We start from the raw sequence: 26169 nt of genomic DNA on the forward strand, positions 1-26169 counted from the left end.
TGCCTCACATGTCCTCAGCTGACAGCTTCATTGAATTCTACCCGCTCAACACCAGTTTCATGTACAACTGTAAAGAGAAGACTCAGGGGTGCAGGCCTTATGGGAAGAATTGCAAAGAAAAAGCCACTTTTGAAACAGAAAAACAAAAAGAAAAGGTTAGAGTGGGCAAAGAAACACAGACATTGGACAACAGATAATTGGAAAAGAGTGTTATGGATCTTAACCCCATTGAGCTTTTGTGGGATCAGCTCGACTGTAAGGTGCGTGAGAAGTGCCCGACAAGACAGTCACATCTATGGCAAGTGCTACAGGAAGTGTGGGGTGAAATGTCACCTGAGTATCTGGACAAACTGACAGCTAGAATGCCAAGGATCTACAAAGCTGTCATTGCTGCACATGGAGGATTTTTTGATGAGAACTCTTTGAAGTTCTGAACATTTGTTTCAAATTGTAATAGTAATTTTTCACATTATCAATGTCCTGACTATACATTGTGATCAGTTGAATGCCACTTTGGTGAATAAAAGTACCAATTTCTGTCCATAAGAGCAAAATCTGAACATTATTAAATACAAATCATGAATTACAGGTTTTCTTTAAAAACACAGGCAGGTGTAAATAGGGATTATTAACTACTATTGCAAACTACACCCTTACAAAAATATACCATGGTAAGCATAGTTTCTGTAAAAGTCACCCCAGTTACTATAGTTATTGTTACTACTGTAATAACTATGATACATTAGTGTGTGTGTGGGGGGGGGGGCTTTAAACAGTGCAAGAAACTTTCAGAATCTTCAGTCATGACACTGAAGGCTACTGCTAATTTACCACAATTTTATTGTAATAAAAATAACTGTAATAACTGTAGCAAACCAAGTTAAGTTTTTGTAAGGGTGTTAATAAACAAAGCAAGTCAATTAAGTCAAAGTTGCTGTAGCAGCTGCTCAGTATTGACGCATTTGACAATTGCGCATGTTTACTAGCCGGATGCTTGTCAAAATCTAAACTTTTTAAGGCATTTATTGCATGCATTCTGTGGCAGTGACTGTATACCTGCGCATCCCGAAACTCTACCACCACATTCTCACTGCTCCAGCGCGCAGCCATCTTTCCCCCGTCCAGAACGTCAACAAATGACGTCATGCTTACGGCGCGGCGCTTCTACGACGCTGATTGGCTGCTTCGTTCCACCACGGTGAAGATGGTAGCTACTATGGTGGAGCATGTTGTGGCAGATGCTGGCGCTTTTCTCAAAAAGGCTCCATTGCATGTGAGTTACTGTGGATGACATTGACGGCGTATGTATTTAAATTGAAATAGCTGTCAATTAATGTGAGTTTTAATAGATCAATGACTAAACTGGGACATATGCTGTAACTGCGTAGGGTAGTGATAGATTTTTTTTTTTTACTGTATGCTGGCAGTGTTCTTGATTATTTTTAGACTTAGTACGATGGTAATACCATGTTTGTTATTATCTGACATGTACCTTGGACGACAACGTAAACATCTTGGTATTACCATCTAATACCATCACTGTACCTTTATTCATCTAAATGTAATTACATTCCAGTGTCCATGACATTAAATAACATGAGATGTTCTTGAACTTTTTTGTGTTCTTTTCTCACTTAAATGGTGTGACAAATGGAATTTTTAAAAGTACAGAAATATCCCATGTACTATTTACTGTATAATTATTACACACTGAAAAACATGCATCTTTTGGTTATTTCATGTGTGTGTGTTTTATCTTATTTTAGGAAATTGGAAAGAACATCTACACCTTGAAAGATGTTGTTAACGAAATCCGGGATAAACAAACTAAAAAGAGCTTGGCTTTTCTCCCATACACACTCAATTTCAAAGAACCTTTCCCCGAGTTCATACGGCTTGGTAATAGCAACTAAAACTACTACTAACGAATCTAACATGTCTGATTTGAATCCGGTTGATATATTATGGGTGATGCTTTGTGTGTCTTACCTTTTTTGTACTTTAACCTACAGTTACAGAATTTGCTAAAAAGACAGGAGACTACCCCAGTCTATCAGCAACGGACATCAAGGTGTTAGCTCTGACTTATCAGCTGGAAACTATGAATGTGGGAACTGACCATTTGAAGAAAGAACCAGAGAAAAAGGTATTAATGTTCAAGTAATTCAGATGGAGCATGATTAAAACATGCATTTGTTCTCTGTATGCAGACATGGCTATCTGTTTGAATTCCAGGTTCAGATATGCAGCACAAAAAGACACCCAGAGGCTCCTGTTGGTATTGCTGGTTTCCATTTTCCATCAAAAGTAAGACATCAGCTTCCAAACTATATTTGAATGATGTCAAGATACCTCTGTGTATATATACAGTGTATACATGTACACTGATGAGCCAAAATATTATGGCCACTCACAGATGAATTGAATAACGTTGATCATCTCCTAACAAGGCCGATTAGATAGTAAGTGAACAATCAGTTCACATAGTAAACGTGTTGAATGCAGGAGAAATGGGCAGGAGTAAAAACCTGAGCGACTTTGACAAGGGCCAGATTGTTATGGCCAGACGACTGGATGAGATCATCTCTGAAACGGCAAGGCTTGTGGGCTGCTCACAGTCAGCAGTGGTGAGTGCCTACCAACAGTGGTCCGAGGAGGGACAAACCACAAACCAGCGACAGGGTGTTAGGCATCCAAGGCTCATCGATGCGCGAGGGCAACGAAGACTATCCCCTCTGGTCCGAACTGACAGAAGGTCTACTGTGGCACAGAAAATATTATTGATGGTCACGGGAGGAATGTGTCACAACACACAGTACATCGCACCTTGCTGCGTTTGGGGCTGAATAGCTGCAGACCGGTCAGAGTGCCCATGATGACCTCTGTCCACCGTCAAAAGCACCTACAATGGGCACGCGAGCATCAAACTGGACCTTGGAGCAGTGGAAGAAGGTCGCCTGGTCTGATGAGTCCCGTTTTCTTATACATCACGTGGACAGCTGTGTACGTGAGAGCCGTTTACCTGGGGAAGTAATGGCACCAGGATGCACTGTGGGAAGACGACAAGCCAGTGGAGGGAGTGTGATGCTCTGGGCAATGTTCTGCTGGGAAACCCTGGGTCCGGCCATTCATGTGGACGTCAATTTGACACGTTCCACCTACCTAAACATCATTGCAGACCAGGTACACCCCATGGTATTCCCTGATGGCAGTGGCCTTCTCCAGAAGGATAATGCGCCCTGCCACACTGCACACATTGTTTTGGAATGGTTTGAGGAACAGGATGAAAAGTTCAAGGTGTTGCCCTGGCCTTCAAATTCCCCAGATCTCAATCCAATTGAGCATCTGTGGGATGTGCTGGATCAACAAGTACGGATACAGGGCGGCTCCACCTTGAAACTTACTGGACTTGAAGGATCTGCTGCTAATGTGTTGGGGTCAGATACCATAGGACCTTCAGGGATCCAGTCCATGCCTCAGCGGGTCAGCGCTGTTTTGGCGGCACTCAGAGGACCAACAGCCTATTAGGCATGGTGTTCATAATGTTTTGGCTCATCAGTGTGTGTGTGTGTGTGTGTGTGTGTGTGTGTGTGTGTGTGTGTGTGTGTGTATATATATATATATATATATATATATATATACATACACACACACCTGTTTTAGGATATTAGAGGTAGACCAATATATCGGTTTTACTGGGTAATCAGTGCCAACAGTTGCTTTTTGGAACAATCAGTTATCGGCAACTATCGGTACTGATTATTTATTTATTATTCCTCCACATTCCTCTGTGGAATTCTGCAGTTTAAATGGCTTGGTTCTGCAATATAAAAGCAGCAATATAGGTGAGATAAAAACATTCCCTGACACCTCGTGGGGATTTGCTGTATCTAAATCTTTCGTCATTGACAACATTATTCATCCATTTTTATATCCTCACTTCAGTGCATATTTTGATTAGATAATCAAGTGTTCTAAATTGAAGCGAGAGCATGCAATGAATCTTGTCTTCAGCTTCATATCTTTTGAATAATAAACCTTATTCCTCATTAACCCTTCATCTGGTTAATATATGGGCTATAAAAAGCTTAATTTAGAGTCCCTTGTGTGTTTCGGGCCTGTTCATAGTAAAAATGTAAAAAAAAAAAAATAACATTCTATGAATTAATTTTAAAAACTATCTGCCAATTAAGCCTTATCCACCACCTTAGTTATCGGTCTCGGCAAAATCCACTATCGGTCGACCTGTAATGGATGTTAGGGCTGTGCATTATGTACAAAAAAAATCATATCGCAATATTGTAAATATTGTGATTGCTAATTAAATTGCGATTTTGGCAAATGTTTTGCTTATTCACTCATTTTTAATTAAAAAATGCATTCAAGAGATGAAAAAATGTCTTTGCACAAATTATAGATGATATCATTGAATATGCAGATATAGCTAACATTGAGGGAGTTTATTCATTTCAGCTTTCTCCTCTTGATTTCAATAAAGTCTTTAGGTAAACCAGGCACTGTTCTTCAGAGTCCACCTACCACAAATGAGCCACAAGAACCAGAAGGTTCAGAATTCAACACCTTTCAGTACTGGAGGAATCCGCTGCCCAGCATTGAGATGGACCTTCTGGAACTGCTGGTGAGGAAACGATCTAAAACAGCTCTCAAAATCTCTTTAGGCAAAAGTAAAAGTTCAAGAGGGAAAAAATGTCTTTGCATAAATTATAGATATCATTGTTTATGTCTTTGTGCCTTTTTGTTTTTCTTTATTCATCATGCCAAATTCTGCTCTGTTCTCCCAATGGTACCTTTTTGTGCACTGCATTCTGATTGGGGAAATCTCGTCATGCTCAAAATATGTGCACCAATCAGAATGCAGAATTAAACAAAACAAAATTCTGATTTGTTTCCAAAAAAATAATAAAAGAAAATTGCACATGCTCATGTCGCGATTTTATGGCAATTGCGTAGCCCTAATAGATCATGTTTATATTGGCCAACTGCCATCCTGCTCTCTAAACATTGGCATCTGGATTGGCTGTTGAAATATTATATTGTTTGAGCACTACTACTTCATAATGAATATGCAGATATACAGTTGAAGTCAGAAGTTTACATACACTTTAGCCAAATACATTTAAACTCACAATTCCTGATATTTAATAATAGAAAACATTCTCTGTCTTAGGTCAGTTAGGATCACTACTTTATTTTAAGAATGTGAAATGTCAGAATAATGGTAGAGAGAATGAATTATTTCAGCTTTTATTTCTTTCATCACATTTCCAGTGGGTCAGTAGTTACATACACTTTACTAGTATTTGGTAGCATTGCCTTAAAAATGCTTAACTTGGGTCAAACTTTTTGGGTTGCCATCTACAAGCTTCTCACAATAATTTTGGCCCATTTTGGACAGAACTGGTGTAACTGAGTCAGGTTTGTATACCTCTTTGCTCGCACATGCTTTTTCAGTTCTACCCACAAATTATCTATTGGATTGAGGTCAGGGCTTTGTGATGGCCACTCCAATACCTTGACTTTGTTGTCCTTAAGCCATTTTACCACAACTTTGGAGGTATGCTTGGGGTCATTGTCCAATTGGAAGACCCATTTGAGACCGAGCTTTTATTTTATTTATTTATTTATTTTTTTGGGGGGGAGACTGTCAACCCACGCATCTTATCACATGGCTTGTTGAGCGTGTTGCCACGGAGACATAGCACCTGTGGAGGCTTCACACCATCCACAGCGGCAACCACGCTCAACTCACCACGTGCCCCACCGAGAACGAACCACATTATAGCGACCACGAGGAGGTTACCCCATGTGACTCTACCCTCCCTAGCAACCGGGCCAATTTGGTTGCTTAGGAGACCTGGCTGGAGTCACTCAGCATGCCCTGGGATTCGAACTAGCGAACTCCAGGGGTGGTAGTCAGCGTCTTTACCACTGAGCTACCTAGGCCCCCTTTGCGACCGAGCTTTAACTTCCTGGCTGATGTTTTGAGATGTTGCTTCAATATATGCACATAATTTTCCTTCCTCGTGATTCCATCTATTTTTTGAAGTGCACCAGTCCCTCCTGCAGCAAAGCACCCCCACAACATGATGCTGCCATCCCCATATGTTTCACGGTTGGGATGGTGTTCTTCGGCTTGCAAGCCTCACCCTTTTTCTTCCAAACATAACGATGGTCATTATGGCCAAACAGTTCAATTTTTGTTTCATTAGACCAGAGGACATTTCTCCAAAAAGTAAGATCTTTGTCCCCATGTGCACTTTTTATGGTGGTTTTGCAGCAGTGGCTTCTTCCTTGCTGAGCAGCCTTTCAGGTTATGTCAATATAGTACTCGTTTTCCTGTGGATATAGATACTTGTCTACCTGTTTCCTGCAGCATCTTCACAAGGTCCTTTGCTGTTGTTCTGGGATTGATTTTTACTTTTCACATCAAACTACGTTCATCTGTAGGAGACAGAATGCATCTCCTTCCTGAGTGGTATGATGGTTGCGTGGTCCCGTGCTGTTTATACTTGCGTACTGTTGTTTGTACAGATGAACGTGGAGCTTCAGGGGTTTGGAAATTACTCCCAGGGATTAACCATTTTTTTTCTGAGGTCTTGACTGATTTGTTTAGATTTTCCCATGATGTCAGGCAAAGAGGCACTGAGTTTGAAGGTAGTCCTTAAAATACATCCACAGGTACACCTCCAATTCATTACACCTCCTTTCAGAAGCTAATTGTCTAAAGGCTTGACATCATTTTCTGGAATTTTCCAAACTGCTTAAAGGCACAGTTAACTTAGTGTATGTAAACATCTGACCCACTGGAATTGTGGTATAATCAATTAAAATTGAAACAATCTGTCTGTAAAATTACTCATGTCATGCACAAAGTAGATGTCCTAAACGACTTGTCAGGACTATAGTTTGCTAATATGAAATCTGTGGAGTGGTTAAAGAATTAGTTTTAATGACTTCAACCTAAGTGTATGTAAACTTTTGACGTTAACTGTAGCTAACATTGAGGGAATTCAGCTTTTCTCCTCTTGATTTCAATAAAGTCTTTAGGTAAACCAGGCACTGTTCTCCAGAGACCACCTACCACAAATGAGCCACAAGAACCAGAAGGTTCAGAATTCAACACCTTTCAGTTCTGGAGGAATCATCTGCCCAGCATTGAGATGGACCTTCTAGAACTGCTGGTGAGGAAACGATCTAAAACAGCTCTCAAAATCTCTTTAGGCAAAAGTAAACTGTAGTGCTAACTTTTCTTTCTTTTATTTTTCTCTGTAGGCAGCAGACACTGTGAAACTGCAGCCTGTTGATCTGTCAAGTGACAGTCATGTGACTGACTCTCAAGATCATGAAGGCAATAATGTAGACAAACCTGAAAAAGAACAGAGTGATGATGATGGTGGGGGTTGGATTACTCCCAGCAACATCAAGCAAGTTCAGATGGATGCTGGTATCCAGGGGCCGTCAGCAGATGTTAAAGTGGGCTGTGTGACCACAGATTTTGCCATGCAGGTACTTGTGGTCATTGATTACATCAAGTATCGGAAAGAAAGTTAAAATAATATATTACATTGCTTGATGACACTATGATGAACTTGTCAATTATTTTGCATATTACTATTTTCCTGGCAGAATGTTCTGATTCAAATTGGACTGCATGTGCTGTCTGTGAATGGAATGCTCATTAAAAACACCAGGAGTTACATTCTGCGCTGTCACTCCTGCTTCAAGTGAGTAATGAGTTAACATAGGAAGTCATTTAACCATTAAGAATGAAACCAAAATGGACCCTATTTACTTTCTTAAAGGTGATGTGTGTCATTTTTGCATACTTATTCCTATTTCATTTTAGAATGCTAGTATTAATGCTATTCTGAGATGCAGGTTGGCACTGTTTTGGCGGCACGAGGGGGACCTACACAATATTAGGCAGGTGGTTTTAATGTTGTGGCTGATCAATGTATGTTGAGTTTCTTAACCTTGTGCGACCCCACGTAAACATGCGTGGATGTTGTATTTTGGCTTCGCTATATGCAACGTATAATTTAAATAAATTTATTCCGATTGATTTCAGTTCAAAAGACTCTAATATCAGTAAAGAGTTAAACTTTTGACGTACGGAGTCATGTGACAAAACAACACGGGGCTGACCACAGCAGAGTTTGTCTTTGGGTGAAACGCCAACAAAACTACATCTGTTAAGAAACCTAATTACGTTTTTACATTGAAACCTGTTTGAGTCCAAAGATTAGAGTCTCTAGTTTCATCCGATGTGCCTTTTTTTATTTTTTTTTTAAGCGTTTTGTCGTGAAACGCCACGCTGCTAAAGACAATGTACACAGATGTGTACTTTAGCAAAGTTTTTCCTTAATACGCAGTCAATATAGGATTTTTATCACATTGAGAATCGGTGGGTTCATCGAAAAGCTGTAAAATGTGGCTTTCAGAGGCTTTATATGGAGTTAGGATGAAAATAATGTGCATTTCAAACTGTTCTGAGAACAGTGCAGACAGACAGTGCACTGGAGGTTAAGTCATTCACTAAATAGGGAGCAAGGGAGCATCCTATAGCTTTCTAAGTGCATTCAATCCTAAAATCCTACCAAAAGTTCAGTTTCAGGCTGCAGATGATGTTTGGATCACTCAACATGTTTAGCAGACATGGGACAATAATCAGTACATAGATTCAGGATTTATCATGTATCATTTTATTTTAACATGGTTGGCTGTGATTGGATGATGCTGGACATTACTTTGAATAAGAATTATTTATTCAGCTTTAAAGAAAATCAGCTGTAATGTCTCAAAAACATGAATAACCAACACTCCTGAACTTTCTATAGCTTAGTGTTATTTAAAATTTCACAACGTAATCTCGCTGTCCACATATGTGGACATACATTTTTAGGAAAATTACTTGCTCTGGAAAGTATTATTATTATTATTATTTTTTTTTTTTTTGCTTGTTTATTAGGTACTACTAGTTACAAATCAAAAAGGAAAATGGAAAATGCACACAGCAGTCATGCTCGGGTCTCAGGAGGATATCCACCTCTGCCCCTAATAGAAACATTGGCTCAGCCAATGGTGTGGGTTTAAGTGTGCGATTTAACTATGCGTTTGTCCAACCAATGGAAGATGGGGTGAGTGCTTGGGAAAACCAATAATTTTTCCAACTCTGTCTAGTGACGCTTGTGGGGCAGAAATGACACGCTTCACCTTTCACATGTTCCTGGAAAATTCATTGGTGCACATTATTCTAAATAAATGTTTTTTTCATATTCCTAAAGTCTCCCTTTTCATATTAGGTCCTCCACCTCTGTTACCATTTTTCAATCTAAACTAACTCAGTCTAAAGTACAGTCTTGGCAAATGCTTTTTTATTGTGTAGTTTTTTTTTAATTTTTTTATTTCTTGCTTTTAGCTACTAGTAATAGTGTAGTACTAGGTCCATTTAAAAAATCTTTTCTATGTCTTAAAACCTGCAGATTTTCCCTCAAAATCTGTGCAGAAAAGGCAAAAAAAAAAAAAAAAAGGTCTGCAGATTCCATCTGGGCCTTAATAACTCCAACTTCACATTTCCAAGCCAAAATATTAATTATTGCTATCCCTTTTATTTCAGGACAACAACAAATATGAACAAATCATTCTGTCCACATTGTGGCAACGACACCTTGAAGAAGGTTGCTGTCACCATTAATGAGGACGGTTCCATGCAGATGCATTTTTCCAGAAACCCGAAAGTGCTGAATCCAAAGGGGAAGAGGGTGCGTAATGTTTTGATACAAGAGATGACTTGAATATGTTTGGCAATGTGTGATCATACATATGATTTTTTGTATTCTCTCACCTGTCTCTCCTCTCTTCCTCTACAGTACTCTATACCTTTGCCACAAGGAGGAAAACACAGCAGTAACCCCCACCTGGTGCAAGACCAGCGTTTCCCCCAGCAGAGAGTGTCTAAAAAAGCCCATCAGAGGACCGATGTGTTTGATCCAGATTACCTGGCCGGCAGCTCACCATTCTCAGAACATGATATCTACAGCAGGTCAGCTAGCTTACACCTGAAGGACACCCAGACCGGAGGAGGGAGACGACGGACAAATCCGAATGCAGCACGCAAAAAAATCTGATGTCCCCAAACTACATGCAGAATCATTGTGGAGAAAAACTGTCTGGTCTAGAAGTTTCAAACATTATTTGCATTCTCTAGTAAAATGATTTGCAGTACTTTAAGCATCTGTTAAATGCAATAAATCTTCTCATATTGTAACTGCAAACCAGATGAATTTGTGAAATGGAAAGTTAAATTTTTTTTGTGGTAATAAATACCTCTGACATGCTAATTGACTTCAGAAATTCTTTGAAAATACAGGATGCCATTTGCAACTTAACTGTTTTTTGAAAAACAAAAAACATTTGCTTCATGCTAATATTGAAGGGAAAAAAAGTCAGGGCTTAAATTTGACCAGTTTTAATAAACCATTTTTTAAATTTTTTTTTTTTTAAAACGCTGACAAACCAAAAGCATACATCAGAATGAAATTGCAATACAAACTTGCAATATTTATTTATTTTTATACTCAATTTGCAATCATATTGACTCTTAAGACTTTATAAATATTACAGTTTCATTTTCTGATAATGCGTGATTTTATGTAAAGCTGCTTTGAAACGATGTGTGTTGTGAAAAGCACTATACAAATAAAAATCACGACAAAAAAAAAAAAAAAAAAGGTCAAATTACAGGCATTTACAGTGGCCTCAAAAAGTAAAATTCTCTCATCATTTACTCACCCTCATGCCATTCCAGATGTGTATGACTTTCAGAAGCATATCTCAGCTCTGTTGGTCCTTACAATGCAAGTGAATGGTGATCAGACATTTGAAGCTCCAAAAAAGGAGATAAAGTCAGGATAAACATAATCAATCAGACTCCAGTGGTTTAATCAATGTCTTCTGAAGCAATCCAGTTCAATTTGGTTGAGAAAAGACCAAAAAAAATAACTATTTTCATAATAAACCTTGACATCAGCAGTATCACTGGCAATCATGATTTCAAGCTCGATTACACTTCCTACAGTTCCATCTAGCGCTCTGCGCATGCATCAAGAACTGGGAAGTGTAATCGAGCTCAAAATCATGTGAAGATGTACAGTTAAAAAAGTTATATTTTGGTCTGTTCTCACCCAGATTGAACTGGATCGCTTCAGAAAACATGGATTAAACCACTGGAGTCTGACTGATTATGTTTATGCTGACTTTATCTCATTTTTGGATCTTCCAAGGCCTGATCACCATTCACTGTCAATCTGCAATAGTTATGTCGTTCAGCGAACGTATCCTTTTGATCCGATTCGTAGAGCTTTTGGTGGATCACCTAAACTGTATGGGATGATTTTGTTTAGAAGTAAAACTGGAATGGGATCAGAGTTGATACTGGGAAAATGTTTAAATTAACATTAGTATAAATATTGGCAACACTATTGTTAGTGACATTCTTGCTAACAATAATGTTGGAACAATAAACAATATTTGACACAATCTAAATAGCCTAATAGTAAAAATACTGTGATAAATAGCCATTTTAATACAAATGTTTACCTTAAATGTTGCACAGAGATTTCAAAGACTTCTATTTTTTAATTAAATGAATCCTCCGAACAAAATCCCCAATGCAAATCTCCAAACAAATAATATTCAACCTTTTCTCAGAACTTAATTTGCTTTTCCGAGCCGTTTTTGCTATTTTAACCAACTGGTGTCACAGTGATTTTTAGTGGCTGAATAAAGTCAGTTCCTCTCAAGTTCACAGGTGGACTTCAGCACATGAACTATAAACAAGTTCCACTAAAGCCTGACAACCACAAAGTGTCAATATATTTTACATTTGCATAGTATATCTATTGGTTTATCGTTCCAAACCTAACCACGTTTTTGTGTGTGATAAGTTTGCCGTGAAAAGCGTGCTTGTTTGATGTTTCTTCCAAATAGATGAGACTTGGTTTGACATTTTATCATCTATTGCAATGACATCAATACATTTCAAAGTGTAGCTTAAATGTCCAAATCCTTTTTGTGCCCACTGATGCTCCCCTTTGATTCAATGAACATATATTTTCCCACAATTTAAATATCAACCGTGTTTATTTCCATCATATCTTAAATTTTTACCGTCACCAAATAAAATTGCTTATAAAAGATGCAGACCAAGCCCAGCCCTGGATTAAGTTTGTCTAGATGGTTAATTAATATCAAAACACCACCAGATCCCAACGTCAGGATTCAGTTTTTAGGACACATAGAAACATTGTTCAGACTGAAATACAAGGAACTGCAGTTATAGCGATTATATATAGCTGCTGTGGCTTATTCTGTAAATGTTTCTTCAACGTTAATGTCTGTTGTGGACAAATCCTCTACAACAAAAGTCATTTCAGACCCTGGAATTGGGTCATTTTGCCCTGTAGCAAGTGCTTCTGCTGAAATGTCCTGTTTTGGAGAAAGATGGGCATCAGAAGTTGTCTCGGGCTCTTCTGTAAACGTGTCTCGTTTAGGAGGTACAGGCTCTTCTGGAAGCTTTTCTTCAGTAGGTTCGGGTTTGATTGCAGGCAAGGGATCTGATTCAGCTGTAGTCAAATTGCTCAGATCAGCACAGATGTCCAGAACTGATGTCATGGGCTCTTTTTTGGGCAGAACAAACTCTAGTGGCTCCAGAACCATGTTTACATCGATGCAACCAAGACTGCCGAACTTATAAACCTGGGTTGGAGGGACACCTGGAATGAAAATAGGAGATAAATACAGTTATATTTACCTTGATTTTTCTTTGTTTTCATCTCAAGACAAGCATGCACACTTTTGTCCACTTGGTTATCAAGTACACCAACTTTTTAAAAAACTTTGTTAGGGGCAAAATTATTTGGTGTGGAAATGACACCACAAATGTGAGACAAAAATTAACAGAAATCATTTTCACACATTAAGTATTGAAATGGTTTATGTTTATTACACTCTTTGTTTAGATTGTCATCGTTTTAAACAAGTAATGGATTTTCATAGTTTAATATTGAAAGTCTGGGTCTACGACAAGGCAAAACAATAAAAAAGGCATTTAAAAAAACAAATAAAATTTAATTTAAATGAGGTAGACCGATATATCGGTTTTTACCGATTAATTGGAGCCGATAGTCACTTTTTGGAACTATCGGTTATCGGCAAAAATCTATGCCGATAGTTGCCGATAGTTTTTCGTCATTTCAAAATAAGAGTCCCTGGTGTGTTTCCGGCTTGTTTACACTTAAAAGTCCCTCTTTATGCACCAAATCTTAATTTTTTTCTGGTTATTATTCAAATTTTGGTTGAACAAAATACTGCATCTGGGATTTTATTTATTTTGGACTCTTTGTCTTTGCCTGCCATAGTAAAGAATGATATATTCTATAAATCGCTTTTAAAACTTAGCGGTTATAAGCCTTTCCCACCACCTCAGTTATCGGTATCGGCAAAATCCACTATCAGTTGACCTCTAGTTTAAATTGGACCTTCATATAACAAAAATTCAAAAAAGCTGAAATCTGTATATTTTAATCAAAATCACCGCCTTGGACATGAAACTGCCCGCATTATAAGGAATATGGTAATTTTTCTACCGTTTAAAATGTGGGACAAATGTATCAATATTGCAGATATTTACCTAGTATAAGAGCGAGCTGGGCTGGAGGAAACAAAACTTGCAAACATCGGTTCAAGAAAGGCACCATGTCCTCAGCATATGTCGAACAGAACTGAACAAAAAACTCCCTTTCTCGGCTGCTGAAGGCGGATTCTTCGGCTCGGTGGAAAACCAGGATCAGCTTGGTCACCTGATGAGATCAGAACAATATTATTGCATCAGATAATGTCAATGAACAGCCCCAAAAAGTACACCAAAGACACACTTTTATAATTTAAAATCTACCCAACAAATTATTTTATTGTGAAATGTTTGGCTATCTTTCTTTAAAATAATTTGATATTTTGTTATCTAATGCAATGAAAATGCATACATTATTAAGTGTGCCTTAAGTGTTCAAATACTTTTTGGGGCAACTGTATATTTATTACAAAATATTGAGTGAGTCCAAGTCAATCAATCTTCTTAATTATGCTCAAGAGTTACATGCTAACCTAAATCAAAGGAATGTTCTGTGTTCAATACAAGTTAAGGTCATTCGACAGCATATGGGGCATAATTTTGATTACCATAAAAAAAAATAAAAATCAACATCCTTTTTAATAAAAAAAAAGAAAGGAAAAAAAAGAGCTAAAATTATGGTTACAGCGAGGCATTTACAATGGAAGTTAATGGGGCCAGATCATAAACATTAAAATACCCGCTGTTTTAAAAGTATAGCCACAAGATGTAAACATTATATGTTAACATGATTTTAGAGTGATAAAATCGCTTACTAACCTTATCCGTGTAAAGATACATCCGATATTACAACTTCGTTGTCATCACGACAACACTGGAAAACCCTGTAAGCGATTTTATCATACTAAAATCATGTTGAACAGAGATTTTATCACACAAAAGTCATGTTAACATGTATAATGTTAACATTTTGTTCCTATACTTTTGAAACAATGTGTATATTAATGTTAATGGATTGGCCCCATTCATATACATTGTAAGTGCCTCACTATAACCATGATCTTTGCTTTTTTTTGTCTTATATAAACAACAGACAAATCGAAATAATTTTCTTTGGTAATCAATATGATGATACAAATGCTGCCGATTGAGCTAAACTTGTACTGAACCAGGAACATTCCTTTAACTAATAAAAATCCTTCAAATTCTACATTCCCTTTCCATATACTGTACCTTTATAAGGGCTTCCTCAACACATTTGCTAACTTCCTGCGCGAGTCCAATGGGGCAGCACAGTCTTAAGTCATTGAAGGCTGTTAGGACATTATTTAGGAAGCAGGCCAGAGGTGGGAAGTCCAACAGGGCCATGGGGGGCTGCAGTGTGCCTGGTTGGGTGCTTGGAGCCACTGAGGGAATGGTGCTTCCAAGTATCGTTGGAAGAGAAATCAGGGTATACAAGTTCATATCCTCTTGGAACTTGTCCACAGCTTCCTGAACAGCCTTGCGGAATGTATCAATGGAGACCCGCTGAAATATGGGGGCCAGCTGGCCACGGAAATCCACCCCGACCCGGCTAAACGAAAGGCCGAAATACATGCACTGGCCAAGCAGAGAGTCCAGGCGACTTCCCACACCACGCTGGAGGTCCCGATCCAGGGTCTCCATAAACTGCGCCGCCTGTTGCACGACCCAGCCATGAAAGATGGCGCTCTCGTTCAACATCTGACCACCAGGTGGCAGCAACGGATCCTCATCGGAGAAGATTGCGCGATATTGGGTGATGATGTCGAAGAGATGTACGCGACAGGTTTCAATGGTCTTGGTGATGTGGAAGTAAGGGTCGTCATCAGGGATCGCAACGAGGATAGAATGCAGCCAGCTTCCACGCGCTTGCAGGAACTTGACACGTAGCTCAGCTTCAGTGAAAACGTCCATTCTTCGCAGGTAGCCGATCACACGCAGGCACACTGGGAGCTGTGAATTGCTACGCAGTTGTTGAAGGAGTTGGTTCAGCATAAGCTGCGCAGACAGTCGAACTTCATGCACAATTCCCTAAATGAAAAACAAATGACATGAAAGGGATTAAAGCTAATGTGTGAAATGTCTCAATGTTTAAATCCCAGAGACAAAATAATCATATGTTGACTTACTGAAGAGTGTAAACACTTCATATATTGTACCTGGATGACAGGAAGTGATGAATGTTTTTTCTCCAGCCTCTTGACATAAGCTGCCAGCTCCAGTGCCTCTTCATAGTATCCGTTACGCACACATGTGTCCATCAGTTGAGGAATCTCGAGAATCTCCAGGATCTCCGTGTGTCGATTCAGTGTTAGGCTGTTCATTCGCCTGCTCACACTGATCTCCTCGGCTTCCTTTATAAAACCTCTGCAAAAATAGAAAGAGAATTCACAAAGCAATTCTGATCATATTTTACAGTAAAGTATCCACCGCATGAACTGCAGATCTTTTAAGCATTTTATAATACAAAGGTTTTTGGTAATGCCTTTTGAAGTTATTATAAAGTGTCTATGTATAAAAATATATAAAGTATCTATCACTGTCTTTTCTTTCTATCTATCTATCTACAGTTGAAGTCAGAAGTTTACATACGCCAAATACATTTAAACTCAGTTTTTCACAATTCCTGACATTTAATCGTAGAAATCATTCCCTGTCTTAGGTCAGTTAGGATCACTACTTTATTTTAAGAATGTGAAATGTCAGAATAATAGTAGAGAGAATTATTTAGTTCAGCTTTTATTTCTTTCATCACATTCCCAGTGGGTCAGTAGTTACATACACTATGTTAGTATTTGGTAGCTTTGCCTTTAAATTGTTTAACTTGGGTCAAACGTTTTGGGTAGCCTTCCACAAGCTTCTCACAATAAGTTGCTGGAATTTTGGCCCATTTCTCCAGACAGAACTGGTTTAACTGAGTCAGGTTTGTATACCTCTTTGCTCGCACATGCTTTTTCAGTTCTGCCCACAAATTTTCTATTGGACTGAGGTCAGGGCTTTGTGATGGCCACTCCAATACCTTAACTTTGTTGTCCTTAAGCCATTTTGCCACAACTTTGGAGGTATACTTGGGGTCACTGTCCATTTGGAAGACCCATTTGCGACCGAGCTTTAACTTCCTTGCTTATGTCTTGAGATGTTGCTTCAATATATCCACATAATTTTCCTTCCTCATGATGCCATCCATTTTGTGAAGTGCACCAGTCCCTCCTGCAGCAAAGCACCCCCACAACATGATGCTGCCATCCCCATATGCTTCACAGTTGGGATGGTGTTCTTCAGCTTGCAAGCCTCATCCTTTTCTTCCAAACATAATGATGGTCATTATGGCCAAACAGTTCAATTTTTGTTTCATTAGACCAGCGGACATTTCTCCAAAAAGTAAGATCTTTGTCCCCATGTGCACTTGCAAACTGTAGTCTGGCTTTTTTATGGCGGTTTTGGAGCAGTGGCTTCTTTCTTGCTGAGCAGCCTTTCAGATTATATCGATATAGGACTCATTGTACTGTGGATATAGATACTTGTCTACCTGTTTCGTGCAGCATCTTCACAAGGTCCTTTGCTGTTGTTCTGGGATTGATTTGCACTTTTTGCACCAAACTACGTTCATCTCTAGGAAACAGAATGCGTCTCCTTCCTGAGTGGTATGATGGCTGTGTGGTCCCATGGAGTTTATACTTGCGTACTATTGCTTGAACAGATGAACGTAGTACCTTCAGGCGTTTGGAAATTGCTCCCAAGGATGAACCAGACTTGTTGTGGTCCACAATTTTTTTTTTTTCTGAAGTTTTGGCTGATTTCTTTTGATTTTCCCATGATGTCAAGCAAAGAGGCACCGAGTTTGAAGGTAGGCCTTAAAATACATCCACAGGTACACCTCCAATTCAGTACAACTCCTATCAGAAGCTAATTCTCTAATTGTCTAAAGGCTTGACATCATTTTCTGGAATTTTCCAAGCTGCTTAAAGGCACAGTTAACTTAGTGTATGTAAACTTCTGACCCACTGGAATTGTGATATAGTCAGTTAAAAGTGAAACAATCTGTCTAAACAATTGTTGGAAAAATGACTTGTGTCATGCACAAAGTATCTGTCTTAAATGACTTTCAAAAACTGTAGTTTGCTAATATGAAATCTGTGGAGTGGTTAAAAAAATGACTTTTAATGACTTCAACCTAAGTGTATGTAAACTTCTGACTTCAACTGTATCTCTTTTTTTATTTATCTGTCTGTCTGTCTCTTTTTTATCTATCTATCTTTTGTTCTGTCTATCAATCTTTCTGTCTTCTATCTATCTGTCTGTCTTGACGTTCTGTCTATTTATCACTGTCTTTTCTTTCTATCCATCCATCCATCCTCCCTCTATCTCTCTCTATCATCTATCTATCTTTTTTAATCTATCATCTGTCTATCACTGTCATTTCTATCTATCTATCATCTATCACTCTTTGTCTTTTCTATCCATCTATCTATCTATCGTTCTGTCTGTCTGTCTGGATGTTTTGTCTATCACTCTTTCTGTCTTCAATCTATCTATCTTGATGTTCTATTTATCACTCTGTCTTTATCTATCCATCCATCCATCCATCCATCCATCCTCCCTCTATCACTCTGTCGTTTCTATCTATCTATCTTTTTTAATCTATCATCTATCACTCTGTCGTTTCTATCTATCTATCTATCTCTCTCTTTATCATCTATCACTCTGTCGTTTCTATCTATCTATCTATCTCTCTCTTTATCATCTATCACTCTGTCTTTTCTATCTATCTATCTATCTATCTGTCTGTCTTACTGTTCTGTCCATCTATCACTTCATCAGTCCATTTCCTGTTTCAACGTAAAGTTATAACACTAGTAAAGTGCTGACCTGCATTTCTCTCCAAAGCTGGGTAGTTTATTGAGTAGTTTAGACACACTGTTCTCCACTCTGCTGAAGTCAGTGTAGATGTGTTGTGTGCAGTCAGCTGTCCTGATGAAGGTTTTATAGTTACTGAAGGCCAGTTCTCGGGTCTGCTGCAGGATCTGAGCTCTCTCCTCCGACAGACGCTCCGGCTCACGGTTTAATTTATCCACACCATACGAGCTCAACTCCGATAAATACGTCGTGATGTCCGGATTCTCTCTCCAGTTGTCTGGAAAGCTGTCTTTAAAGATCGACGCCAAAATACTCTCATCTTCCACGTCTACGGTCGCCATGATCGAAAGAGGGTTGATTCGAAACTGAACAATAAACTTTATTTAAAAGGCATGAAGTCATAGATGTGCGACGAAACTCACAGCGCGTCGCCACGTGGTGTGTTCAGTGCGAATACTGCCGTGTTATATCAATACTTCAGGAACAACGAAATTATTACATTCATCATGCGTCCATTAACGGACGAAGAGACGAAAACTATGTTTGAAAAGCTCTCTAAATAGTAAGTGGCATCTTTAAATATTCTTACCAGCTTGTTTGATGTCCATTAAAGCGGCAACCAAGTTAAAATATAGAAATGCTTTTCGAATCATATTTGTGTTGTATATGGTGGCCTTACCAAGAGTATATAATTTTAGTGAATGTTATTCCTTATGTATCAAAACATCTAACTGTGTGTTTGAACAATGCAGTTTCAGTAGAAGACTAATTAGGCTAGTTCTAATTGATGATGACACATTTAATAACCAATCATCTCAATAGAAGCTTTATTCCAGCATCTTCCTTTTAATGGATGACATTTGGAAGTTACCTGGAATTTGATCTGGTCTCTTCCCCACAAATATTTATTAGCAAATAAGATAAGAGTTGCAGTTTAAAGTACTACATAAATGTTATATGTAAAAGTATGCTTTCAAAATATAGAGTTTACATGGTTTTCTTTTGTTATTGTGTTTCTGGAATGATTTGTGTTTTCACCTCAAATATTCTTTGCATATGGATCGACACTTTTAGTATTATTTTTTGTCTATTATGATGCTAATTCTCAGATACAGTCAATTATTTATTTTATTCATTAACTTTGGAAAGTTTTTTTTTTTTTTTTTGTGGATTACAATTTCTGGGTAACATCTATTTAATGTTAGGCACAAAATAAAAACCCCTGAAATGTCAACAATTATTATAATCTGTAACTGCTGCAGTTTATTTTGTAAGATGCTTTTGGCATTCATTAAAAAAAATGCACACAAAAAGCTCAAATAATTATGTTGATGTAGCTTCATTGTTTTTGTGTACTTGTGTTTCCAGCATCGGAGAGAACATCAAACTTCTTGTTGATCGACCTGATGGAACGTACTGTTTCAGACTTCATAATGATCGAGTTTATTACATGAGGTGAGACTGTTTGTAAATCTCCCTGATATGATTGGTCTAATGATAATTAATGTAAAGTCTTATGTTATAGTAATCTTTATTTTTTTGAACTTTTCATCCTAGTGGGAAAATCCTGAAGTTGGCTACAAATATCTCCCGAGGTAAACTGGTATCAGTTGGCACATGTTTCGGAAAGTTTACAAAGACACAAAAATTCCGTCTGCACATCACAGCTCTCGACTTCCTCGCACCGTATGCCAAGGTACAGAGTCATTCTGATGATATATGTGTTCGTATATAAATGTATAGGTTTCTGTATATAAGTGCTTTATGTTATGGTCAGAAATGAATGTTTGCTTGTGGCAAAAAAATCCTCCGAAATTCAAAATGTAAGGACAAAAAAGTGCCATATATTAAACTGGCTCTTTTTTTTATTCCTAACATCAAATATATATATATTGTCACAATAAAAATGAGATTTAAATGTATAGGAACAACCTTACTGAATTAATTTGTAATTTACTGTATATTCATAAATTGATTTGACATAAAAGGATGACACAGTTTTCTTTTTTATGCCATCACAAAGGTAAAAATGCCCCTAAAAGTTAGATCCATCAGGCAAATATTGCCCCATAACAAAAAGGTTAATTTCTGATGCCTATATGGCACTATATACACTTGAACAGCTGCAATGTAAAATCACTGATTCACACATTACCGGTCAAATGTTTGGACACACCTACTCATTCTTTATTATTATTACCGTTTTCCACTTTTTATAATAATGGTAAAGTCACCAAAACTATGAAATAACACAAATGAAAGTTTGGAAATTATGTAGTGACAAAAAAATAAATCTATGTATATATAAATTAGGGTTGCTACTTTGGCCCAGTAAAATTCCTGGAAACCTGATCAGTGAATGAAAAACATATTGCTAGCCATCATACAAGAAATACAACATATTATTTATGATTTTTTACTCCTTGTTTGATATGGAAATTATAGCATATATAACATAATTTAATCAAACAATAACATCAATACACTCAAAAAAAAACTTTTTTTTTTAGATTCACATTTCAATTTCATAAAACAATTCTATCTATAATTATTTTTAACAGAATACAATGTTTTTTAGTTTATTTTGTTAAAGACTACTAAATTCAATTTGATGTAATTTTGTTATGAAATTTAAATTTAGTGTAATTGTTTATATATATATATACAGTTGTGCTCAAAGGTTTGCATACCCTGTCAGCAAGTGTGACATTTTGGCATTGATTTTGAAAATATGACTGATCATGCAAAAAAAACTGTCTTTTATTTAAGGATAGTGATCATATGAAGCCATTTATCATCACATAGTTGTTTGGCTCCTTTTTAAATCATAATGATAACAGAAATCACCCAAATGGCCCTGATCAAAAGTTTACATACCCTTGAATGTTTGTCCTTGTTACAGACACACGAGGTGACACACACAGGTTTAAATGGCAATTAAAGGTTAATTTCCCACACCTGTGGCTTTTAAAATTGCAATTAGTGTCTGTGTATAAATAGTCAATGAGTTTGTTAGCTCTCACATGCACTGAGCAGGCTAGATACTGAGCCATGAGGAGCAGAAAAGAACTGTCAAAAGACCTGTGTAACAAGGTAATGGAAATTTATAAAGATGGAAAAGGATATAAAAAGATATCCAAAGCCTTGAAAATGCCAGTCAGTACTGTTCAATCACTTATTAAGAAGTGGAAAATTTGGGGATCTCTTGATACCAAGCCAAGGTCAGGTAGACCAAGAAAGATTTCAGCCACAACTGCCAGAAGAATTGTTCGGGATACAAAGAAAAACCCACAGGTAACCTCAGGAGAAATACAAGCTGCTCTGGAAAAAGACGGTGTGGTTGTTTCAAGAAGCATAATACGACGATACTTGAACAAAAATGAGCTGCATGGTCGAGTTGCCAGAAAGAAGCCTTTTACTGCACCAATGCCACAAAAAAGCCCGGTTACAATATGCCGACAACACCTTGACACACCTCACAGCTTCTGGCACACTGTAATTTGGAGTGACGAGACCAAAATAGAGCTTTATGGTCACAACCATAAGCGCTATGTTTGGAGAGGGGGCAACAAGTATTGTGCTCCTTGAAACAACCACACCGTCTTTTTCCAGAGCAGCCAGTATTTCTCCTGAGGTTACCTGTTTTTTTGCATGATCAGTCATATCTTCAAAATCAATGGCAAAATTTATGCAAGGGTATGCAAACTTTTGAGCACAACTAATATATATATATATATATATATACTTTTTTTGGTGTACAGGTTTAAAAAAAAACCATTGTACATTTAAACTAAAGGAATTCAAATAAATGTACATAAACATTTACTCAAAAAAATATTTTCATATCAAATTTTCATCATATTTAATTGAGAAATCTTTTAGTCTTGAGTAACCTTTGAATTAAGTAATATTTTAAGTTTTACTAATCACAAAATTCAATGGAAATTTATGAAATTGTAATGTGTAAATCCAGGACAGATGGCCAAAAACCAGGACGATCCTGGAAAATCCTGAACAGGTGGCAACCCTAATATAAATATATAATCTTTTCAAAATGTAATGCATCTTATGTATGTCATTGCAGTTTAAGGTGTGGGTGAAGCCTGGCTCAGAGCAGTCTTTCCTGTATGGCAATCACATCATGAAGTCAGGACTGGGCAGGATCACAGAAAACACAGTGCAGTACCAGGGAGTGGTGGTGTATTCAATGGCTGATGTACCGCTGGTAAAAGATTACTGTTTGAAAATGCTAAAGGTGGAAATACTGTTATCATGTGACAAGATGGAAGTTTCACAGCGTTTAACTGCACAGGTCATATTTATTAGGTGCTATTTTGTGAACAGTGACATAAACCTGGGAACCATCCTTAAAACAAAGATGTGCTTGAATTATTCAGCGAGTAGTGCAGCCTAGAGAATTTATACAGACTGTTTGTTTACATGTAACTGATTTTGACATTGCTAGTATGTGAATGTGTGACTAAAGAGAAAAGAGTATATTCATAGTACTGCATAAAACGTTGAGTATTTGAAAACGTAAAATTGTCGTCTCATTTCAGGGCTTTGGAGTCGCAGCAAAGACTACACAGGAGTGTCGGAAGGTTGACCCCATGTCCATTGTGGTTTTCCATCAGGCTGATATTGGAGAGTACATCAGAAGTGAAGACACACTGACATAAGACCATAACTCCAAAATTCACAGTGGACAGTTCATTTAATTTAGGCTATTGGGCAATATTTTACACATGTTTGGGAAGATCAGTATATAGTGCAGAATTTGTAATTTTTCAATGCATGGTTAGAGATCAAATTTATCCTTTCCTTGTATATGACCTTTTATTGACTTTTTCTGTATGTGTGTATATATATACATATGTGAAAAAAAAAAAATGAAACGAAAATGTGTTTTTTGTTTTATTTATAGATTTTTTTATTTCTTTTTTTACTGGTTTAAAACAGTAAAGTGAAGCTTGGCTTATACTCTCAAAAATATAGTTTTAAGATTTACGCATTTCAATTTCATAACAAAATTCCATCAAATTAAACGAGTAATCTTTAACAAAATAAAATTACAAAAACTTACATATTTTATGTATTAATGATTTCATTTAGTAAAAAATTGCAGAATGTAATATGATGGAATTTTGTTATGAAATTTTAATTCGTAAATCTTAAAAATAGGCAAAACTATTTGGTAACATCTTCTATGAAGCCCATGTTTATAATGCATTGTAAAGGCATTAAACTGCATTCATAATGTATCATAATACACCTTATAATAAGATATAACTCATCATAAATAATTATAACTACAGTTATAATAAGACTTCCCCTATTCATGTTTATACTTCAGAGTATAATGCATTAGAACACAAGCAGCATCCAATTTTAACGCAGCAGAAGTTAATAAAGTTAATCATATAAGTGCTGTATAGTGTAAACAGTCAAAAGGCTATATGACGTGATGTATACCTGCTCTAAGTTACAAAAGCAGTATCTTCTTATAAACATAACATTGACTTGTATTGCGTTACAAGTTTAACTTAAATAATGGAAGTTATTATTAAAATAAGTCTCCAAATAAGATGCACAAACATTAAAGTGTATTGAATAGAGTCCAGTATAGAATCAGTTTAATTTATTTATTTGTGTTTACACCCAAGAAGATTGGCTACATATGTGATCAACATACATGTTTTTCTGATATATTTTTACCTTGTAGCTTTACAAGTGTTTTTCGTAATATCTCAAAATTTACATTGAACGTGTGTTATTTTGTACATGTGTAATTGTAATGATGGGCTGGCAATGACGGGCAGATGATGATGATGATGAAGTGTAGAACCCAAGTGCAGAAGCGTGAAAACCAAAAACGTGACTACAAAACATGAACTAGACTTGACTTTCAAAAACAACATTACAACACACAATACCTGACCAAGAACCATGGCAAACATGAGGGTTTAAATACATGGACAAGGGTAACAAGACAACCAATGAACAGACAGAACTATAAACAAGATAACAAGACTAATAAACTTAAACCAATGACAAACTAGAACTGATAACGAGTTAAAGACAATAAACCAATGAAAACAAGACACATGAACATGGAGGGAAACAGGATGATCACATGACATGTAATCACATGACTTGAACAGGAACTAAACCTTAAAATAAAAGACATGAACACATATCATGAACAAAAACACATCTAGACGTGACATATTCCCCCCTCTAGGGGCGGCTCCCAACAACCCAAAACAAAAACACAGAGTTCAAGAGGGAGCTGTGGGGGGGGGGGGTTGCTGCTAAATGGCATGACATGGTAACATGGTACGGCAGTATCCTGACTTGGCCATGGTAGGCCTAGATGCCGACTCCTTAGCCGTGGCAGGCATGAGCGCTGGACCATGAAGCAGAGGCTTGCTTTTGACATGGAGCTGACTCTGGCGTGGCTGTGACATGGCATGGAGCTGAGCTCTGCGACCATGACGTGGGACCCTGGCTCGGCGTCCACCTCCCCCACAGTGAACGATGAACCACATATCAGTAGGGCAAAATAAATTGAGTCAGGATAAATTGAGTCAGGCTGCAGGTACTCTGGCTGCCTGGCATCAAGGAGATTGGCTCATTCAGCCCAAAGCAAAAACAGTCCTTGAGGGCAATCTCATTCAAATCGACCCTGCTGGCCAGAGCACAAAAGTCCTCTACATATTCCTCCAGGGGACAATTCCCCTGACGTAAATGAAGCTGAACTGCTAGGTTAATTTTGCGGTCAGGTATTCTGTAAAGATGGGCTGGCACTGACAGGCAGATGATGATGATAATGATGAAGTGTAGAACCCAAGTGCAGTTTATTACTTGAAGCGTGAATACCAAAAATGTGACTACAAAACATGGACTTGACTGGACTTGGACTTTCAAAAACAACATTACAACACACAATACCTAACCAAGAACCATGGCAAACATGAGGGTTTAAATACATGGACAAGGGTAACAAGACAACCAATGAACAGACAGAACTATAAACAAGATAACAAGACTAATAAACTTAAACCAATGACAAACTAGAACTGATAACGAGTTAAAGACAATAAACCAATGAAAACAAGACACATGAACATGGAGGGAAACAGGATGATCACATGACATGTAATCACATGACTTGAACAGGAACTAAACCTTAAAATAAAAGACATGAACACATATCATGAACAAAAACACATCTAGACGTGACATATTCCCCCCTCTAGGGGCGGCTCCCAACAACCCAAAACAAAAACACAGAGTTCAAGAGGGAGCTGTGGGGGGGGGGGGTGGTTGCTGCTAAATGGCATGACATGGTAACATGGTACGGCAGTATCCTGACTTGGCCATGGTAGGCCTAGATGCCGACTCCTTAGCCGTGGCAGGCATGAGCGCTGGACCATGAAGCAGAGGCTTGCTTTTGACATGGAGCTGACTCTGGCGTGGCTGTGACATGGCATGGAGCTGAGCTCTGCGACCATGACGTGGGACCCTGGCTCGGCGTCCACCTCCCCCACAGTGAACGATGAACCACATATCAGTAGGGCAAAATAAATTGAGTCAGGATAAATTGAGTCAGGCTGCAGGTACTCTGGCTGCCTGGCATC

General features: G+C 37.8%; 4 protein-coding genes across 6 annotated transcripts in view; 2 read left to right on the forward strand and 2 right to left on the reverse strand.

Annotated features, from left to right (window-relative positions):
- LOC127456435 (GATOR complex protein WDR59-like) overlaps positions 1-1122 on the reverse strand; it is a 35479-nt gene extending 34357 nt beyond the window's left edge. For all 3 annotated transcript variants that reach the window (XR_007899835.1, XM_051724938.1, XM_051724937.1), the window contains exon 1: positions 1057-1122. Coding sequence is in view for 2 of the 3 variants with exons in the window: in XM_051724938.1 (XP_051580898.1) it covers positions 1057-1110 (54 nt within the window). In the remaining variant the exon portion in view is untranslated. The remainder of the gene's footprint in view (positions 1-1056) is intronic.
- Positions 1123-1165: 43 nt separating this feature from the next.
- On the forward strand, positions 1166-10349 carry LOC127456440 (RNA-binding protein NOB1-like). Its single transcript, XM_051724945.1, has 10 exons — positions 1166-1273; positions 1767-1899; positions 2013-2146; positions 2236-2307; positions 4499-4639; positions 7062-7202; positions 7294-7527; positions 7648-7745; positions 9638-9782; positions 9891-10349. The coding sequence occupies exons 1-10, from the start codon at positions 1205-1207 to the stop codon at positions 10146-10148; spliced, it is 1425 nt and encodes a 474-aa protein (XP_051580905.1). The 5' UTR covers positions 1166-1204; the 3' UTR covers positions 10149-10349.
- A 149-nt stretch (positions 10350-10498) lies between these two features.
- On the reverse strand, positions 10499-18902 carry LOC127456439 (conserved oligomeric Golgi complex subunit 8-like). The gene is made up of 5 exons (XM_051724944.1): positions 18542-18902; positions 15832-16039; positions 14885-15703; positions 13712-13880; positions 10499-12794 (listed from the first exon to the last, which is right to left on the reverse strand). The coding sequence occupies exons 1-5, from the start codon at positions 18868-18870 to the stop codon at positions 12385-12387; spliced, it is 1935 nt and encodes a 644-aa protein (XP_051580904.1). The 5' UTR covers positions 18871-18902; the 3' UTR covers positions 10499-12384.
- A 21-nt stretch (positions 18903-18923) lies between these two features.
- LOC127456444 (60S ribosome subunit biogenesis protein NIP7 homolog) lies at positions 18924-23441 on the forward strand. The gene is made up of 5 exons (XM_051724949.1): positions 18924-19091; positions 19898-19984; positions 20087-20225; positions 22614-22754; positions 23089-23441. The coding sequence occupies exons 1-5, from the start codon at positions 18934-18936 to the stop codon at positions 23206-23208; spliced, it is 645 nt and encodes a 214-aa protein (XP_051580909.1). The 5' UTR covers positions 18924-18933; the 3' UTR covers positions 23209-23441.
- The last annotated feature ends 2728 nt before the right edge of the window (positions 23442-26169 follow it).

Source organism: Myxocyprinus asiaticus, chromosome 18, assembly GCF_019703515.2.
Source record: "Myxocyprinus asiaticus isolate MX2 ecotype Aquarium Trade chromosome 18, UBuf_Myxa_2, whole genome shotgun sequence".
In the NCBI taxonomy this organism is placed as follows: Eukaryota; Metazoa; Chordata; class Actinopteri; order Cypriniformes; family Catostomidae; genus Myxocyprinus; species Myxocyprinus asiaticus.

What these genes read in the sequence shown, in the direction of transcription:
- LOC127456444 (XM_051724949.1), top strand. Translation starts at nt 18,934, where the DNA reads ATGTGCGACGAAACTCACAGCGCGTCGCCACGTGGTGTGTTCAGTGCG. An exon ending in GATCGAGTTTATTACATGAG is followed by an intron (nt 19,985 to 20,086) that starts GTGAGACTGTTT and finishes TTTTCATCCTAG; the next exon opens with TGGGAAAATCCTGAAGTTGG. An exon ending in CAATGGCTGATGTACCGCTG is followed by an intron (nt 22,755 to 23,088) that starts GTAAAAGATTAC and finishes GTCTCATTTCAG; the next exon opens with GGCTTTGGAGTCGCAGCAAA.
- LOC127456439 (XM_051724944.1), bottom strand. Translation starts at nt 18,870, where the DNA reads ATGGCGACCGTAGACGTGGAAGATGAGAGTATTTTGGCGTCGATCTTT. An exon ending in AGCTTTGGAGAGAAATGCAG is followed by an intron (nt 16,040 to 18,541) that starts GTCAGCACTTTA and finishes CTATTTTTGCAG; the next exon opens with AGGTTTTATAAAGGAAGCCG. An exon ending in CATCACTTCCTGTCATCCAG is followed by an intron (nt 15,704 to 15,831) that starts GTACAATATATG and finishes TTTTTCATTTAG; the next exon opens with GGAATTGTGCATGAAGTTCG.
- LOC127456440 (XM_051724945.1), top strand. Translation starts at nt 1,205, where the DNA reads ATGGTAGCTACTATGGTGGAGCATGTTGTGGCAGATGCTGGCGCTTTT. An exon ending in CCCCGAGTTCATACGGCTTG is followed by an intron (nt 1,900 to 2,012) that starts GTAATAGCAACT and finishes TTTAACCTACAG; the next exon opens with TTACAGAATTTGCTAAAAAG. An exon ending in CGCTGTCACTCCTGCTTCAA is followed by an intron (nt 7,746 to 9,637) that starts GTGAGTAATGAG and finishes CTTTTATTTCAG; the next exon opens with GACAACAACAAATATGAACA.